Source organism: Polypterus senegalus, chromosome 11 (genome assembly GCF_016835505.1).
Source record: "Polypterus senegalus isolate Bchr_013 chromosome 11, ASM1683550v1, whole genome shotgun sequence".
Classification (NCBI taxonomy): Eukaryota; Metazoa; Chordata; class Cladistia; order Polypteriformes; family Polypteridae; genus Polypterus; species Polypterus senegalus.
In genome coordinates, this window is record NC_053164.1 from 104,256,368 (window position 1) to 104,276,862 (window position 20,495).

The window sequence follows — 20,495 nt, forward strand, 5'->3', positions numbered from 1 at the left end:
ACATTATTACAGTTTGTGGGTAACACCTAAGTAACATTAGTTTATTTCACACAAGTTATGGTGCTTTGAAGCACAATTTTTTGAGTGTGAAGATTTTTATTGTAATGCATTAACTGTTTTTAAGACACATTTCCACATTGTTTCATATTAATGTGAATGTGGCCAAAGGATGAAAAAAGAATTGTGTTTTGTTGAGACTAACTTACAGGCAGTGGACAGATTTTGTTTTATGATCTTGGGTTGATCTTGTTCAAATAATACAATAATTTAACACTAAAACCACAGCAAATTATTAAATATTTTCAAATATATCTCATATACATTAATTATAAAGCCACTACTTATTTCTTTATTCTAGTATAAAACCCTCATCAGCTTCCTCTTGTCATCAAATAAAACATCATCGTTTAGTGAAATAATTTTCCTTCATCTGCTCTCATATTAGACCCATTTAGGCATGCAATGTATCATCTACTGTACCTACATCCTCCAACTAACTGAAATCATCCCCACTCCATCTTATCTGTAAGTTTTCACAGTAATTCTTTCTCCTTATTATACCGTTATAAAATGTATAATAACTTAATATTTTGGATCTTACGCAGCATTTTATGAACCGCTCATTTTGGTGGGAAAGTGCTTTGGCAGATTTAGTTAATCTCCTGCAGCGGCAAACAAACAAACTCAGAGCCGCCCATATCTAATGTTATATAGTATAGGCGGTTATGAAATCCTAACTCTGCCCGTGTATGTGCATGCCCCTCTGAGCTCTGAACCCTGCCTCCTGAGCTCCATCTCCGCCCCATTCCACGACCCACAGCGAGGACCTGACAGCTTGTGCACACTTAAAAATTATACTCTTAATTTTCAGAAGCAAGGATAATTTTGATAATCGCAAGTGTAATTTTCAGAATGAAGTGTAAGTTTGAGAAGTGCAAGCGTAATTCATAAATGTGAAATGTAATTTTGTCATAAATTATTACAAATGATTTTTGACAGCGAACTCACTCCATACAAACAGGAAATGTAATTTTATGTCAAAGTGTTAGCATCTTAAAAGTGCTATCTTTGTATATGGACTTGCATGCGACTGTGTAATAAAAGAGCCTGCCTCTTCAAAAATATTGCCCATAGTGATGTGTAGTTTAAATGTGACTGATGAGTTGATGCTGGCTCCAGACCCCTGGTTAAAACAGGTTTGACAATGTATTTTTAAATCTGGCTACATGAGTAATTGACTGAGACAGAAGCTGCATTTTTATCTGTTTTAGCCAGAGAGGTGAAAACATACTACTGCAACCATTTAAGCAGTAAAACGTTAAAAGATGCATTTTAAGAAATAAAGGATGCAAGTGTGTGCGCAGCTGATCAGTAATAAATGTATTAGTTAAGAAAAGTTTCAGTCTGAAAAGTATATACAAATATGTTACACTAGTAATCTAGTAAAACTGTCAGAATATTTAATTCGTGATAGGATTTTTGACTATACCGCCCACTCCTAGTGGACAAAGAAAATTTTTTTTCTTTGCATAATGGTGACACTTTTCTCATTTTTACTGTACCAGATTTTAACATAAAGAAATGATGTGCCTATTTTATGTGCTAAATTTGAAACAAACTGAAATAAACTTAGATTTGAGTTTCAGTTTCTGGACAATTTATATGTCAGCTACCCAGACTCAAATAATAATAAACTGCTTAAAGGCTACTCTGTGAATGAGCATAAGAAACAGCATGACTGTGACAATGTGTTTTCTGCTCCATGCTCCCATCCGCTGTTCGGGAGTACTTGAACCCAACACCATCAGTAATGCTACCGATGAGCTAGACAGTGAGGCAATAACAATAGAGCAAGGGGACCTTGTATAAAAGTGCACAGTGCTTTTATTTCAATGAAGTTCAGATTAAATAAGTGCAGTGTTTCTATGTTCAATAAATAAATAATCCAATAAAGTGAATTGTGGATGTTAAAATCAATAAACAGAAAATTTTTCTTATGAGGTTAAAAACAACACTGGAAGCAGTGCTAAAACAATGATAAGCCCGGTATATCTTGTACTCTAGCGTCTCTCCTGCTTCACCCATCTGGGCCCCGCAACAAGCGAGACGCTCTCTCTACAGCTGACCTTCTCAGTACCTGCTTCTACTACTGTCAGTCGCCTTACCGATCCTTGGCTCCGGTCGGCTCCCCCCTGACAGTGACTTGGGAATTCCTCCGCGACCAAGGCTCTCATGTAGGGGACACCATGTCCCAAGTCCCGACTCCCGCTACCTTCCGCGGAGAGTACTACGCCGTTCGGTCACTCCCGCCCTTCAAAACAAACTCTGCGGGAGCGACCACAAGCACTACTGCTCCCAGGTGTTAGCCAAACACCCAGGTTGCCTAGTCAGCTGCTGCAAGCTTGCTCTTGCTCGCTTCCTGCTGCACCGACTTGCTCGCTCTCTCTCTCCTCACTGCTTCCTGCTTCCTCCTGCAACCTCGTTTCCTTCTCTTTTTCCATTTTGATTCTCTTCTTTTCTCCCTTAACCGTCTCGGGCTTCTCTATATATGCAGAGAGGACATGACCGCTGCAACACATTAGCCCCAGGAACAATCACGGATGTGGGCAGTCTCTCACCTGTGCACTAGGTGAGAAATGCCCACACCACAGATCAACCTGAGACGCTACAGCCACCACGCCCCCTCACTAAGCCGCGAGTGCGGTGATTATTTATTTAAAACAAAACGGCCTTTGCTGGAAGAGCTGTGGACACATATCACCACTCCAGTTGCATGGGAAGGCTCCACATCACTGCCAAACCAATGCAACTGGAGCCCAGGTCCACAGCTCGGCCACTCTACACTGCACTAAAACAATAAAAGCACTAAAACAAAACCCCACCATAAGACGAACCCAAGCCCCCTTCATAAAAGCAGGATATTGCTTTTTTAAAAAACAAATAAAACCAGCAATAAACAAATGCCCATAAAAAGCTCCGTCCAATAAAATGTCCTCCTCCGGTTTGGGTACGTGGGTTCTTTAAAAATGTCTGTCACCAATGCCACTTGCTGCTCTGTTTCCTCTTCTGTCTCCACTGCTAGCTCATCTCACCGCTGCCACCAAATGTGACGATGTGGGTTCTGCTCCATGCTTCCATCTGCTGTTCGGGAGCCCTTGAACCCAACACCGTCGGTAATGCTACCAATAAGCTAGACAGTGAGGCAATAACAATACAGCAAGGGGATGGCGTATAAAAATGCACAGTGCTTTTATTTCAACAAAACAAAAACAAAGTGTTCAATTAAAGTGACACGTCCGGTGTTTCTTTTACTCTAACGTCTCTCCTGCTTCACCCGTCTGCGCCCCGCAGCAGGAGAGTTGCCTTCCCATATAACTGGAGTCTTACGGGAGGTGGAATGTGGTATAGCGGGTCCACTGCTCTCTTAAGCAAGAGCCAGTTTTTTTAAATAATCACCGTGCTCGCGGCTTAGTGAGGGGGCGTGGTGGCTGTAGCGGATCTCGGGGCGAACTAGTGCACAGGTGAGGAACTGCCCACATCCGCGATTGTTCCTGGGGCTAATAATGTGCTGCAGCTGCTATGGCCCCTCAATATATAGAAGCGCAAGTCGGTTAGAAGAGGAAGGAAAAGAGAAAAAAAAAAGAAAGACGGAGGTGGCTGGAGAAAGCAGGACGTGAGAGAGAGAGAGAGAGAGCCGGTGTGTGGATGGAGAACGAATGAGCGAGTGAGAGAATGCTCGCAGGCAGCTGTGTGGAAGCCTGGGTGTTAGGCCGACACCCAGGAGTCATGGTAGAGGTCGCTCCCCGCTGAGTGATCAAGTAGCGGGAGTGACCAGTGAAGGGCGACTGGCCGCAGAAGACCGGATAGGCAGCGGGAGTCGGGAGGCTTGGTGGTGGATTCCCCAGCGTGTGTGTCCTGGCCGTTCGGCAAGAACCAAGTCTCGGGCCTGGGATGAGTGTGTGACCGAAGCCAGGGATCGGAGACCTCCAGACCCGTGTAAGTAGGAGAAAGGACAGTTGCAGAGAGGGCGACTCTGCTGCTGCAGGGCCCAGACGGGTGAAGCAGGAGAAACATTAGAGTAAAAGAAACACCGGAGGTGTCACTGTTTTAAGAATGCTTCCAGCAACATTTTAACCTCGTTTTAAAGGATTGTGTTTTTTTTCTATTTATTGATTTTAAACCTCCCCGTTTTGTTTAATGGATTATTTATTTAATGAAGACTTTTGGTGAATCACTGCACTTTAATTGAAGACCTTGTTTTTGTTTTGTTGAAATAAAAGCACTGTGCACTTTTATACACCATCCCCTTGCTCTATTGTTATTGCCTCACTGTCTAGCTCATCGGTGACGGTGTTGTGTTCAAGGACTCCTGAACAGCGGATGGGAGCATGGAGCAGAACCCACATCGTCACAATGACTACAAACACATTTAAGATAGCCAGTCTGGTTTGACAGTTATCAAAGATACAAGGTATCCATATAGACATTTTTTTATTTGTGGGATAATGAAAAGATTGTTCCAAAACATTAACAAAAATAAAGCATTGGTTAACATTTATTTCTCCTTTCATTATTTCAATACTTTGGTCTAGTCATAATTTAGGGGAAACTGCCTAAATTACTTTTAGTTCATTAGTTATGGAAGTGTGACAGACTCAAGAAAGGCAAATAAAAATATTCAGCTCAGCTCATCAATGCTCAATTTATCTAAATGCAAAGAATCCAGCTTGTAATTTTTGAAGGATTATCGCACCCAGAGAAGTAAAATGCTTTTTAAACTGCCATTCTTAACTGGCCATATACAGAAAAGACTTTATAATATAATAATATCAGATAAACAGGAAGAAAGGGAAAAATGTATGAATTCTGTATTATTTGTAAGCAAAAACAATGAATATTGAAGAGACTCAAACAAAAAAGGGCTACTTCAGGCATTTGGACATTAAACTCTTCTATTTTACATGTGTTTGACAAACTGAAGTCAAAGGTTAAATGCTTATTAATCTCATCCTTCATTTCAAAGGCTGTTGGTTCCAATTTAGCCAAATTCTTCTTTAGAAGTTGATACTCATTGCTTATGAAAAGTCACTTCATTAGTTAACCCTTTCCATCCTCAGTGCTTTATTTTCTAAAAATTCCTGCAAGTGTAAATTTTACATTTCATAGAAATGTATACCACCACTCACTCATTTTTTAACTTGTTAATTTTTTAACTTATTAATATTTAAATATTAACAACTACTTTTAGGATCAACACACAGGAAACAATTAAAAGAATTACAATAAAACAAAGCATATTCAAACCTACTGTATCACTACCATACTACTGAATTCATTAAAAGTACTGATAATGTCTGAGACTGTTAAAGAGATGGGATCTTAACAGAAGCTAGCGGTTACACTGGATTATCAAGGCGATAAACAACAAAGTTCTGACTGGGTGTGAGCAGGTTTTACAACAAAAAATGACTGTAGACAGCACCCCAATTCAACTGATATAAATTACACAAGCTGTTTAATTACTTTGATGACACTATTGCATAATTTCCGTTAACGATTTTTTAATTACTTGTGAAAATCTAGTCTTACCTCTTCTTTGGCTTTCTTTTCAGCCTCTTCTTGTTTCTTGCGGTCTTCTTCTTCCTCCAAGATTTTTCTCCTTTCCTCCCTCTTTCTTTTCAACTCCTCCAGCTCAACTTCAGCTTCTTGCTGCTTTAACCTCAGCTTCTCAAATTCTTCACTTTCTGTTTCATCCCGGCGACGACGTAGTTCCTCCAGCTTGCGTTCTGCTTCAAGCCGAGCAACTGCATCTTGCTCCTCTGTCTCAGGATTTGACTTCACACTGCAGTGACATAGAATACGTTTGTGTCACAACAATTGGCAATGCACAAAGAACTCTATATAGTTATCTGGGCCAGTCTTACCTATTATTAATGAAGACTTGAGACATTGAAACTAGTATGGAAACTCAACACACCCGGTCTTCCTATTACTGACAGTGTTCTAGCAGACTGAGGTTTTAGAAATCTCAGCTTTCAAGCTTTAAGAGAATATATTACTCTGCTCTAAAGGATATGACTGGTATTTAAAGACTAAGACATAACAGTCAGGCAGCAGGAAGTTGTTTTTGGCTATAGCATCAGCAAGAATGTTTTCTCTATCCGCACATTTTTTCAAGTCTTCTTGCACTCATGTTATGCCATTCATCACATAAAAGCTTAAGTTCTTCCTTTAGTTTTATTCACTCCTGCTGCCATCTAGATTGCAAAATGTATCATTTGAGGATTCTATTCTCGATAATTTTAAGAAAATATCTAGGTCATCTTTCTTTTCTGAAATTCTAGAATGCTTTTTACCAGCTCAAAGTTTATGACAATCTTCATATATAATACGCTACTGTGGCTGTTCGTTTGTCTGTCCAGGATTTTAAATCAAATGTAGCTCGCAAACCGTTTGAACTATTGACCTGATACTATGTGACATCTAATATCCGCTTTCAGGGTGATGATTGACCTCCAAGGTTATTCCTCTTTTTATTTTTATTTTGTTGTCGAATCAAGTCTTGGCAGTGACCAGCAGGGCGCTGTTCTCATTCCCTACCACCTTCGCCATCACTTCCCCTACCTCTTGATATCTTAAATCACTCTTAAGGCAGATTGAATACTTAAGTGCTAGCTTAAGTGAAAAATTAAAGAAAACTAATTACAACACAAACACTGACTTAATCAGTTTTAACGTGAAAAGATGCAGACGAAAGAAGAAAAGACGTAGACCACTAGGGTGGAGTAAAGAAGAGCTGCTCAGGAAGCAGCAAGCGCATCAACCTCTGAGCAAACAAATGCTAAACGTACAGAGAAAGAGCATGAAAACTAGGATTGCTCAAGTCAAGTGTATTTACTGCACCTTATAGTGCAGTGTGCCGTTACTGGTTACTTAATAATTTGACTGAGTCCATCCAGACTGACATCATTACAGCCAAGAAAAAAAACTGTTGTCCTACCATCTAATTTCTACTTAATTTTACTTCTGCCTTTAACACTAGAATACCTGAAGCCTATGAAAAAACTCATAATCCTGGCTCACCTTAAATCCTTCACACATCTCCATCAGCGTCTTTTCTTTTGTAAATGTGTTGATCAGCACAAGCAGCAAGCTATCCCATCCCACCCTGGAAAACGGAGGTCAACTCGGGGAAAAAAGTTCTCCCAGCTGAAGGCGCCTTATTTGCATGTGAGGTGCCAGGTTTTGTATAGGGTAAATAATACAGTATATTGTTATTTGAAATACATGAATATAAATGTTCTGTTAAAATGATTTATTTTAAATAACTATTATCTTTGATTTGGAATATCAAAAGAAAGCAGTATATCTAAAACTTTCAGTTTGTAGTAACTAATTAAGTGCAAGGAAATTGTGCTAGAGTTTACCCATTTTGCAAGTGTTGATTCTTGTATGTTTAATAATTTTCCTCTGATGATGACACCTGGTAGATTGTCGGAAGCTTAAGGAATAAAAAAAAAATTCTAAGATATGTGATGCTTTTTCCTTTCGTGGATCTTTTGGACATAAAATCCTGTGGTTGTGGGTTCAAATTCCACTATTAGCACTGTGTGACCATAAGTAATATACTTCACCTGCCTGTGCACCCATTTGAAAAATATCAAATGAAATTCAACCAACTGAATCTCAAATGTAGTAAGTCACTTTGGATAAAGTAATATGTAATAATAAGTAATAGTAATATTATTAGGTTACTTGAGCTGCTAACTCTAGAACACGTTATAAACAATTAAACTTGAGTAAAACAAGTAATTAGTAGTAATAATGTGCAATTTGGGCATATTATTATCAATATTTAATGTTTATGATTTTTTCTTTATGCCATTCACTCAAGCACAGCATTTCTTTTTGTGTTTTTCATTAGATGTTTCTAGTCCTCATTTAAATCCCAAGGTATATATAAAACAACGCTTGAAGTGCCAGTACCCTATATGTTACACTGATGTATTAATGTGAAGAGTGAGCAGCACAGAGCATTTCATTGTTTCAAATTCTAGCACCATTATTTAATGCTGGGTATACACTGTGTGATTTTGGCACGATTTCAATATAGATTTGCAGTGCACTGGCTGATTTTCTAAGATGGTCTCAATTTGAACTTCATTGACCATGTTTCACATGCAGTATGAGAAGGGTTGAAAATCCCCTATTGCATTTATGACTGGCCTGTTTTATGATCAGAATAATTTCTCTCATGTTAGCGTTCTGTCAGCGAACCAGAAGATATATTTTTTAAGCATGACCGGAAGTTGCATGTAGGAAAAAAACGAAAAAAAAAAAAAAAAAGGGACGGATAACAAAAAGAACAAATCAAAATAAGAGAAAATTTGAGGTTGAGAAGTAACACAAAGTTTTATGAGAGATTTGGAATCCGCAGATCAGATAAGGAACTGAATTCCTAGCGTCCTTTTATGCTGTTGCATTGACTAAGTGCAGGTCAAGCACCTAGAAATGGGGGAAGCAAATTTAATGACAGAAATTCCAAATGACGAAGACTGAGGATCCAAAATGGTGTCCAAGATGTTACAAAACAAAACACAAAATCGAAACCATTACAACCTATAAGCAATTAATAAAAGGCACTGAATCCTCAACCTCAAAACGCCCAATAAAAAAACATAATCACATTAAACAATCAGCATAAAACCAAATCATGACAGTGAGCAGTTTCACAACCCAATTTTCGGATATTGCTGTCAAATTTCATAGTACACGGACTGCTGTATATTGTACACTGCAATCCATTGTTATGCTAATTTTCTAATTTTAGATATCTAAACTCTAAATATCACACAGCAACACATATACAACAAAATCACCACCAACAAAAGCATCTAAGGAAATCTTTACTGTAAGAACCCGATATAACCACAATGGTAAATTACAGACTACGTACCTCTAATTCTCTCTGTAAAACAGACAGACCATATTGTCTGTGCCTCAACCATCCAATCGTTTAGTTACACCTTTATGTTTTCTTTGTACTTTCAGGGCACAGTATGGCAGAGTCAGGAACACAGCTCTTATCTTTGTTGTCATGTACACATACAGTCTGTGGCATGTCAAATGGACTGAATGTGTTTTTACAGTTTGAGCAGATATACGACTGGAGACTCTGTTGTGCAGTGTAAGTAGTCACTTATCCGCAATTTCTAAAATTTGTGCAGTGTATGCCCAGCATAAGACCGCCATTTCTCCTTTGAAGTTTGCAGCACTGCAATCATAGAGATGATGGATAGGGGGATTATGCTAGTTTTCACTGTCGATACTGTGATCTGTGGATCATTACTGCAGAATAGATAATCAAAATGAGAGCTGATACATATATAAGAGTGTTGATTGCCAAAAACAAAAAACAGTGAATACTATCCATTGAGCTTTGCTTTATTCTTGAGCTTCGCCAGACGTTTTTTCCATTTTACAATGTAGTCACATCTCTTTTTCCAGTCCAGGACACATCTCGGTCTTCAGTCATCTGCACACTCTATTGGTTATTGATGGAATTTGTGCGGGCCATCAATCAGTTTTGCAGTTTCTTCATTTGTATAAAACATGCTCTCAGAACTAGTGAAAGCATGCAAATTAGCATAATATTGTTAAATATCAACAGATAAAAAAAAACATGTCAGTTAATTTTTGTTTACTATAAAGTCACCAAATTTCAGTCAAATTCATCAATGAATTTTTGAAATTATGGGGTATTTTGTTTTCCTGTTCAGCCAGCCAAATAAAAGGTGCGGTACAAGCTCTGCCCACATTATTTCACATGCAAACTACTATTACGTTATGAGCTTGTCACTCAGGATGCATCATTTGTTCATGATTTAATACTTAATTTAATAATTGATTTTAGAGCTACTGCTGTAGGTTACTTGCTATTTGAAAATCTTTGTTCTGATTGTATTTGGTTTTATACTTTAAAGGAAGATATAATGTGTTACACTTTCTTTGATCACATATGTTTGTTATTACAGTGTAAAAATACTAATTTTTAGAAACCTCTCAATAAGAAATATAATATAGCAATATGAAGAGAGAGAGAGAGAGTGACTTTATTTTCCCCTAAAATTAAAACTTGAGTATTTATAAAAAAATGAATATTTATAATGATTTAATGATGCAACAGATCAGAACTGATGGGTTTTGCTCAAAATATGCAATTGGTATATAATTTACAGACCACTAGTGGTTTGTGCATTGCACTTCTAGGTAGCCGCATCCACCAGTAAAGCAAATTACTTTCTTAGACCTGTTTAATGTTCTAGTGATAATGAGAATGCAGATTAAAAAAAAAAAAGTAATTTCTGGGTATGATAAAAGCAGGACATTCTTTTTGATGTAATCAAAATGCAAAATCAGAAGTGATTAAAGTCTACACAGACACACTGAGACTCTGCAAATCTACAATAGCCAGGGGTCAGAACACTTAAGACTACATGCTGATCTGAATTTATGGAGTGACTTTGTGCTGGTGAGTGTGAACGGATTTTTGGCTGTGGTTGTGTTATGAGTGTTTATTTAGATATCTGTGGATTTAACTTTTTTGCCGAAGAGACAACTGTATTATGTTACTGGGTGAAAAGATTAGTTTTAATCAAGTTTGTAGATTAAAGTAATTTACAAACATGTAAATGGTATTAATGTGAATTAAATGTGTCTATGCATGCGTTCTGCACCTGTACATTGGAAGTTGCCACCTCCCAGTGCGAAGTAGGAAAACCTTTTTATTTTGTTCAGCTGGGAATGGCTTCCTGGTGCTAATTCTAACAGCTACTACTTTAAGCAGTTTAATTTAATTTGCTGGTGTACAAAATTGAAGGAAAGCACAATTATAAAAGTGAATACTGAATGGAAGCAGCAATAAAAACAAAAATGTATTTCTAGCAGCTTATTGCAAATTTTAGAAAACAACTCTTACACTTTAAATCTCAGTTGTTAATTAAGGAGTGCTCACAGCTGCCAATGTGTTTCAGTATTTGCTTGATAAACTTAATTATACTACCCTAGTCCTTAAGGAATCCCTCTGAAGAGGCCTAACAAGAACAGGCAATCAGGTTCGGAACAGGCCAGACAAAACCCAACTGATGGAACTCTAGTATTGTCAACTTGTAGCTACTAAACTAACAGTAACTACTAAAAGTATTACTGTAATCTATTTTCTTTGCAAACAAGACAATGAATTTGATTCATTTACTGATTACTTTTTGACAAGAGGTTTCTCGCTACAGTGACTGAATAGAGTAGTGGTTTACTATGTTAGAGTTGTTGAGATTGGAGGTTCAACTCTAATATGAGGTGGCTGTATTTTTCTTAACATGCACATATTCCTTAAATCAAAATAATAAATAAGCATTGTTAAAAATATAGCAAATATAGTACTGAGGGTATTTCGATTTTTTTTGTGCAGGAGATTCGTCGATTATTTTCAAAGTCTTCATTCCCACAACCTTCATTTCTACAACATAAGCAATAATCCAACAAAAACAACAGCAATAAAAATAATCCTTATGTGGAGCATCAGAACAATCAACACAGTATCAAAAGATTGAAATTGGAGGATTTGACAGCATAAAAATTTGTAAAATTTCATCCTCCATCATCTATTGCTTGGCTAATGAAACTCTTCACATTCTTTCCGGTCACATTTTGAAGATCTTCATAGCCGTACTCTGGCTGAAAAAAACTTCAAAGTCACCTTTTGATTAGATGGTGAAATTGCCTTATGTGTAAAAATTGTAGATTACACAGTAAAAGGGCATCATGATTAAATGTTTAAAGATAACTTTTATATTCCAAATTAATTGAATGTGCAATTATATTTGTCTTGTCAGTTTATTTCAGCAACCAAGATTAAGCCTATATATTTACATTTATAGGGCTGTCATGGTCCAATTATAATTGTATTGTCACCATCACAGTGAACAATTTGATAGGCTAGCTGTCTCAATACAGCATAACACCAATAAAATCTGATTTGTATAAACATTGGATTGTTTTCTTTAATTCATGTAAAATAGTGATGATGGGAATAACTAGGGATTTGAAAGGGAAATGTTTTTGTGTTTTGCATCTCATGCTGTTCAAATAAAATGTATTTATAACAAAAAAAAACAGATTTGATCATTTTAGAGAAATATGAAATTGCAAAAAAAAAAAAACAACAAAAAATACAGAGCTCAGTTTCAACATTTCTTGAAATGCATCTCCTCAAGAGCACATTTTTCCAAGAGAGCATTACAGACAGGCATTAATATAACTGGCTGATTCTACCCCTCGACTTTTGGAAATTGCCAAACTGCTATTTTGCATCAAACTCCTTTATATCTCCTTTCCACCACTCCTAGCCCCTTTGTTATATTCACCTTACATCCAATGTAGCTGATGTAAAGTTAGCCCCCTCAAAGTGCTGTTTGGGTTAGGAGTCCCGAGGCTTTGGAAAACATCTTGCATCACCCCTGAATGACTTCCGGCCTGTTGCCCTGACGTTACATGTGATGAATACCATGGAGTGGCTGCTGCTTCACCATCTGAGGCCACAGGTCCACCACACCCTCGACCCTCTGCAGTTCGCATACCAGGAGAAGGTGGGAGCACAGGATGCCATCATCTATATGCTACACTGACCCCTCTCCCACTTGGACAGAGGCAGTAGTGTTGTAAGAATTATGTTTCTGGACTTCTCTAGCGCCTTCAACACCATCCAACCTCTGCTCCTTAGGGACAAGCTGACAGAGATGGGAGTAGATTCAGACCTGGTGGCACGGATCATGGACTATCTTACAGACAGACCTCAGTATGTGCGTCTCGGGAACTGCAAGTCTGACATTGTAGTCAACAACATAGGAGCGCCGCAGGGAACTGTACTTTCTCCGGTTCTGTTCAGCCTATACAGTATACATCGGACTTCCAATATAACTCGGAGTCCTGCAACGTGCAAAAGTCCGCTGACGACACTGCTATCATGGGCTGCATCAGGAATGGGCATGAGGAGGAGTATAGGCACCTAATCAAGGACTTTGTTAAATGGTGTGACTCAAACCACTTACACCTGAACACCAGCAAAACCAAGGAGCTGGTGGTGGATTTTATGAGACCCAGGCCCCTCCTGGACCCCGTGATCATCAGAGGTGACTGTGTGCAGAGGGTGCAGACCTATAAATTCCTGGGAGTGCAGCTGGATGATAAATTGGACATAGACTGCCAATACTGATGATCTGTGCAAGAGAGTACAGAGCCGACTATACTTCCTTAGAAGACTGGCGTCCTTCAATATCTGCAATAAGATGCTGCAGATGTTCTATCAGATGGCTGTGGCGAGTGCCCTCTTCTACGCAGTGGTGTGCTGGGGAGGCAGTATAAAGGAGGACGCCTCAAACCTGGACAAATTGGCGAGGAAGGCAGGCTCTATTGTAGGCATGGAGCTGGACAGTTTGACATCCGTGGCAGAGCGACGGGCGCTGAGCAGGCTCCTGTCAATCATAAAGAATCCACTGCATTCACTGAACAGTATTATCTCCAGACAGAGAAGCAGCCTAAGTGACAGACTGCTGTCACTGTCCTGCTCCACTGACAGACTGAGGAGATCATTCCTCCCTCACACCATACGACTCTTCAATTCCACCCGGGGGGTTGGGTTTAGTTAAACGTTAACATTATACAAAGTTATTGTCTGTTTTACCTGCATTTTTATCACACTTTAATATTGTTTTTTTATCAGTACGCTGCTGCTGGAATATGTGAATTTCCCCTTGGGATTAATAAAGTATCTATCTATCTAGGATTGTTGAGCTATGAATTTGTGTGTACGTCTATGTGTTAAATGAATACTCAACCCAAAAAAGATATTTTTTAGTTGTTACCACAAGTAGTTTGTAGTGATTGTGAAAAAGATGTTTACTTCCATGTTTTTATGTAGAATGGAAAGAAAAAGGTTTATGATATAATACAAGCCATGATGAAATGCACAAAATGCAAACAATGTGGAAAATGTCCTTGGAAAAAAGTTATTAGTGTTGCATAATCCACATGTCAGTTCCTCAGTCATGCTCAAAATATGCAAAATGCATGGTAATTTCCTAAATATTTTTAAATATATACTATACGATTGCATGACCATGGGGAGTTGATGAAGTGACTGGGGCAAGGCGCACCCGATCGTTCTCTATTGCTTCATCAGCTTACTGCGGTGTGCGAATAGGGTGCTGCGCCCACAGAGATGTATATTTATGGGCCGGCGGGGGAAGCAAAAAAGAAAACATAGAACACAAGGAGGTTAAAGAAGGGAAAGGCAGTCATGGGAGATGATACAGACACCAAGAAGGTGAAGGCAGCACGAGCTGGGGCTCCGTGACTGAGCACAGGCTGAGGCGATCTAGGGGCTGGTTCATCCCACTGACTAAGTGTGTAGAGTGGGGCGAGCGAAATGTAAGACCTCCCAATTGGTCTGAGTAGCGACTGAGTGAGCGCGAAGGAAGATGGGAGGTGTGCCGACTTTGGACGGTCCGGCTGCACAGTGTGGAGTCAGCCAAGACAGGAGTTGGCAGAAAGCAGTTTGTGCTGCAAAGGCTCTGCCAGCAACGCCCCTTAAAGGATGAGCTGTGGAGAGAGAAAGTGGTGTGCTGCGATCGGGCGAGGAGTAAGACTGCATTTTAACTAGGGATGCACCCGATACCGCCTCGATACCACATTTTCTAAAGTACTTGTACTCGTTAAAAGTCCCCCGATACTGGGGACCGATACCACGGTCTGAGAAATGTCTATGTTTGAGCGGGCGTGTAAGGGGTTAATCACAGGTGCCGAGTGCCCGCCCCCAGGCCCCGGCTGCAGCTCAGAGCGGGGAGAAGGCGAGGCGAGTCATGTCAGCCGTGTGGAACTATTTCAAAGTGAATGAAGACGACAAAACAAAGGCAGACTACAAATTGTGCTCAACGAAATTGTCCAGAGGAGGCTCAAAAGGTAGCACATTTAACACAAGTAATTTAATCAAGCACCTAAAATCCAAACACAACAACGACTACAAAGAGTTTACCCACGCTTCTAAACCAACACAACCCACGCTGCAGCAAACTCTTGCAAGACGAGAGAAAATGTCCAGAGACAATTCACGTGCTGTGAAAATAACACAGGCAATTATCGAGTACATTGCATTGAGTGACCAGCCACTCTCGGAGGTAGAAAATGTGGGATTCCTGCGTCTCCTCCATGTTCTGGAGCCTAGATATGATGTCCCAAGCCGCCGCTACATGACTGACACGGAGCTGCCTAAACTAAACGACTCCGTGAAAAAACATATCCACAGCCTACTGCAAGCCTCCTCTGCATTTAGTTTCACCACGGATATTTGGACAAGCAGTGTTAGCCCCGTGTCACTAATTAGCCTAACCTCCCAGTGGATAGACGAGAGTTTCACGCCGCAACGAGCCATATTACATGCAAAACAATTCCGCGGCTCGCACACCAGCCATGCTATAGCGCATGTGTTTGAGGAAATGCTCCAGACATGGGGTATACCTAAAACATCAGTACATGTTGTGCTTCGTGACAATGCCAAAAACATGATTAAAGCCATGAATGACGCAGGGCTCCCAAGTCTGCCGTGTGTCGCGCACACGCTCCAACTGGCTGTTCACGAGGGCTTATTAGCACAGAGGAGCATAGCTGATGCTATAGCAGTGGGGCGGAAAATAGTTGGGCATTTTAAACATTCCGCCTTAGCCTACTCCAGCCTCGAGGACATTCAGGGACAGCTCAACCAGCCAATAAAGAGACTGCAGCAGGATGTACAGACGCGCTGGAACAGCACGTATTACATGCTCCAGTCCCTCATTGAGCAAAAGCGAGTGCTGGGGGTGTATGTGTCATGAACACGTGAGCATGAACTCCCTGACTATCTCACCGCTCACCAATGGGCTCTTATGGAGAAGACTGTTGCCATCCTCGCCCCCTTTGAGGAACTAACTAAAAAAGTGAGCAGCTACGACGCACTAGCCTCTGATGTCATCCCAGCTGTGACTGTGCTAGTGAGACTTCTAAACAGAGAAACAGACGAGGACCACGGTGTCAAGACAATGAAAGCAACTTTACTGGCAGCTATCAAGAAGCGCTTCAGTGACGTCGAGACCAACCCACTGTACTTCATCTCCACCATACTTGACCCAAGGTAAAGTCTGTGTGCTATAGGTATATAAACTACAGTACTAAATGCAAGATTAATTTCCATCTGAAATATTATATTATATTTTTGTAACTAAAATACACAAATACAAATGTATGCAATATATATAATATGAAATATATTTCCCTTATTACTACCAGAAAGCTAAATGGCTGGCATTTGTGACAGTGGTTTAGGGGCAACTAAAATCAGTCCTATTTTTCCACATATTAATACATTCATGAATTTTGTATAAAGATCGCTTCTTCTCCAACAACACTGCTCCAGACACCAAGCTGCACCTGAAGCAGGAGCTGCAGATGATGTCCAGAGCTAAGGCAGAGGGGAGTCGGGCAGAAGCTACAGAACCTCCTGCTAAACTGTTCCTCAAGGCCCAGGCCAGCACTAGCAGCAGTCTGGACACTGTATTTGAAGAAACCGCTAAGGAGCAGCCCCAGGCAGCACAGCCGCTGGCAGCAGGTGCTGCCATTGAGCTCGATACATACACTGGAGAGGCCCCAAGCCCTCATGAAGACAGTCCTCTGAAGTACTGGGGTGTCAACAAAATAAGGTTCCCCACTTTGGCTAAAATGGCCCAGAAATACCTCTCAGCCCCATGTAGCAGTGTGGAAAGTGAAAGGCTTTTTAGCTCAGTGTCACACATTATAGATGAAAACAGAAACAGGCTGACTGCTGATAATGCAGAAAAGCTACTTTTCTTAAAAAAAAAACCTGCCACTTACTTTTTCTAAATAGGCTCCATTAAGTGAGTCATCTTAGACTTGAAGTTAATATCTACCTCAGTTGCACTGACTGCCACAGTTCTATGTTGGTGGATGTTGTTAGTTTATTCAAATATTGTGCACTAAATAGCAAAGATGTTTATTAATGCCCCTTGTGTTGTCCAAAGCGGCAGAGTTTACAACAAACTGAAAAAAATACAGACAGTTGCACTGTCACTGTTTAATTTTTTTTTATAATTATTTATTCTGTAATATGTTGCGTACAACATGCTTTTCATTTTAAATAAATGTTCTTAATTCCAAACTTGTCCCTTTTTTTTTTGTTAAATTATATGACTAAAGTTGTTACCTGTAAATTTAAATCTTGTTTTTATTAAGTACTCAGTATCGGCGAGTACTGAAATGCAAGTACTCGTACTCGTTTTCCAAAAAAGTGGTATCGGTGCATCCCTAATTTTAACCTCTACTGTATTTTAACTGATTTATTTATTATGGATTTTAGCCCCACGTTTCACTTGTTTTATGGATTTGTTATTTGTTTGGGTACTGTATTGTTCTGAACACGGCACAATGGACACTTTTGGTTTTACTTTTGACTGTTTTTATCAAAAGCACTTGAGCACTTTCCACCATCCCCTGGCTTCAATGAGATTGCATGCTCATCTCGGTCATAACTATCGACGGTGTTGGTTCAACAGACTCCCATGTGAGAAGAGGGATCTGTAGGGGATCGGCATCATCACACTACTATAAAGTAACCAGGTACATTACACAGTATTGAAAAAAAAATAAAACAAGTACAACTTGGCTTGCAGTATTATCCAGTAGTATAGAAACAGTATTCACACATTTGTACATAATGGTCCACATCCGAACTTTGAAAACAAAAGTATCTTCACACAGGGCACTTTTTTCATCAATAATTCTGTGTCATCATGTTCAACTTTATCGTCTGCTACAGCTTCCATTTAGGAATGTTCTCTGTCCATTTTCACTACTTAATACCTCCACTAACGCATGCCTGTTTAGTGGTGCAGCAGTAAAAAGGTTCCCACTTAAACAGTGTCCCGTAGTGCCACGTTCAGAACGTTTTTTAGGCTATTTAAACCGGTGTTCTGGTATTAGAAAAATCCATATCATAACAAAAATAAGAAACGGTTTTTGGTATGAACCAGTATACCGCCCAGCAGTATACTTTGAATTAAATCAACCTTTAACAATGCAGTGAAAGCCTACAGCTCCAAGCCTGTGAAAGTAGAAGAAAAGTCCATTGTGCACCAAGGAATATGAAAGCTTCACACAGAGAATGACTGTGCTTATGCTTCAAATGCAGCAGATATCCTTTTCAATTTCCATTATGTCTGCTGTGTAAATGATTTGCAAGTATGCACAAGACAGAAAAAAGCGTAATATATTGATCAACCTTTGAAGCACCTGAGTGCAATGCATTACCTTAGCCTATTAGCCATAACCACTTCGTGTTCACAGTTTAACATATCTTATCATAATTAATCCCTCTTTGAAAAAAACAGCAACAGATGAAAACAGTAATGTGATTCTAAATTACATTACCTAATACTTCTCTCAATTTTCTTATACTTGTTACTTGTGTCTTCATAAAAGTCATCTCCATTTTGATGTTTCATTTCTGATTGGTCTTTTTTCTTATGATGAATGGTGTCAACCTCCTTTTCTCTGGTCACTTTCTCCTCGTTAATCTGGGAAAACAAAGCCAAGTGCAAAAAATTACTGCATCAGAAACATATTGTGAAAGTGTTTATTTGATATTTGGCCATCAGCCTTCACACATTATACAGTTCATGTCTACATTTTGTTATTTATAACTAAAACATGAAAGACGTTACTGTTATAACAATGTGTTTACATAGATTGTTGTAGACACAAAACACGCATCAAATTATTTCTCCTTACAATTCTGGGTAGCTCACTCCCAGATAATCAATCAAGGCAGGAACTGGGAGAACTTCTTGCCTGCTCTGAGCAGGCTGCTTGCTGCATGGGCATTTCAACACATTTAGAAGACAAAAGACGCTGACGGAAAGGTGAGAAGGGATTTAAGGTGGAGTTTTTTCGTTGGCTCTGGTAATTCTAGTGTTAAACAACATAAAAAATGTTTTTAAATATGCTATTCCACTAACACCACATTTTACCAAAACAGTTTACATACAGTTTAAACCACTCCAGTTTCTATTTAACCGTCAACTTAACCATTGAAGAAAGCAAAATTATTCCAAAAAAATATATACAGTATTTGTACTTCATCAAAAGATCAATCTTGATGAGTAATTCAGTGAGCAGTCCAGTTTGAAATGTTTAATTCTACTGACTAAAATTGTGCTGAATGTATACTGCTTGTCTTAATCTTTTGATATTCCCTGTGTTCTTACAGTTGTCTTTTACACTACCAGTAGACTGATATTTATCATACTACAATACACCCCCGAAATTCCTGGGGGTTACGTTCCTACAGCACCCATGAATTGTGAAAAACCATGAATTATGGATATGGTTAAAAAAATGTCTATTTCTGTTTTAACAATGTGTTAACACAGATTACTGTAGAAACAGAACAGACATGAAATGCGTGTGTTCCAAACAACAATCTATTATTTCCACTCTAAAACTCCACTTCACTCCCAGAAAATCAATCAAGGCATGATCTGGGAGAAGTTTGTGCACGTTCTAAGTCGGTGGGGGATGAAATAGCCGGCTGCTTTGCAGCCTGATGTTTATCAGCACATTTAGATGACAAAAGACGCTGGTGGAGAGCTGTGAACAATTTTAAGAAGCGATTTAAGGTGGGACGGATTTTGAGTTTTTTCGTAGGCTCTGGTAATTCTAGTGTTAAACTGCCACATACTTGGGGGTTAATGTATCCCTGGATGCTTTTAATGGAACACATTTTTTCCATGCAAAGAGTATCACAATTACTGCCAATGAACTGTAAAAAACATAAAAAACTAAAGCAACAATCTATTATTATTTGTACAAGGTGCAACTGACGCCATTGATGAAATTCAGTAACTCACCAAGCCATGATGCTGATGATTACAGGCTAGTCTAGTACAGCGGATCAATCCCAGAGACAGTGAGGCAGGGGCTGGCAGTGGTCATGAGTTAGCTGCTCAACTAATGTATGGCACTGACTGATCAGCTCCGGCATGCTGGTAAATTGCACTGGGAACCAACAATAGCTGGTTGCGGTGCTCAATAAATGTATGTCGCCGAATATATGCAGCTCCTATGTGCTGGAAAATGGCACTGGGAAACAACTATAGCCAATTGCAGTGGTTTAAAGGATTAAGAACAAAATGGAAAACACAAGAAAACAGCTGGAGATGCGTCACAGGGTGGCAGGCAATCAGCAGCAAGGAGAAATGAATAACGCTGTAGCGGTCTGGTGCTGCTAAGATTCACACCGTCGAGAAGACTGTGATTTATTTATTTTTATGGTGGAGATTCCAGGGATGCACCCAGCCTTGACCCGACCCGCACACACTTACAAACAGAGACAAAAA

At 39.4% G+C, this 20,495-nt stretch overlaps 1 protein-coding gene across 6 annotated transcripts in view; it reads right to left on the reverse strand.

Annotated features, from left to right (window-relative positions):
- The window catches only part of cald1a (caldesmon 1a), a 304,498-nt gene that overhangs the window by 48,838 nt on the left and 235,165 nt on the right, over positions 1-20,495 (reverse strand). For all 6 annotated transcript variants that reach the window (XR_005635608.1, XR_005635609.1, XM_039769419.1 and 3 more), the window contains 2 exons: positions 18,529-18,674; positions 5,590-5,842 (listed from right to left, as the gene is read on the reverse strand). Coding sequence is in view for 4 of the 6 variants with exons in the window: in XM_039769419.1 (XP_039625353.1) it covers positions 5,590-5,842; positions 18,529-18,674 (399 nt within the window). In the remaining 2 variants the exon portion in view is untranslated. The remainder of the gene's footprint in view (positions 1-5,589; positions 5,843-18,528; positions 18,675-20,495) is intronic.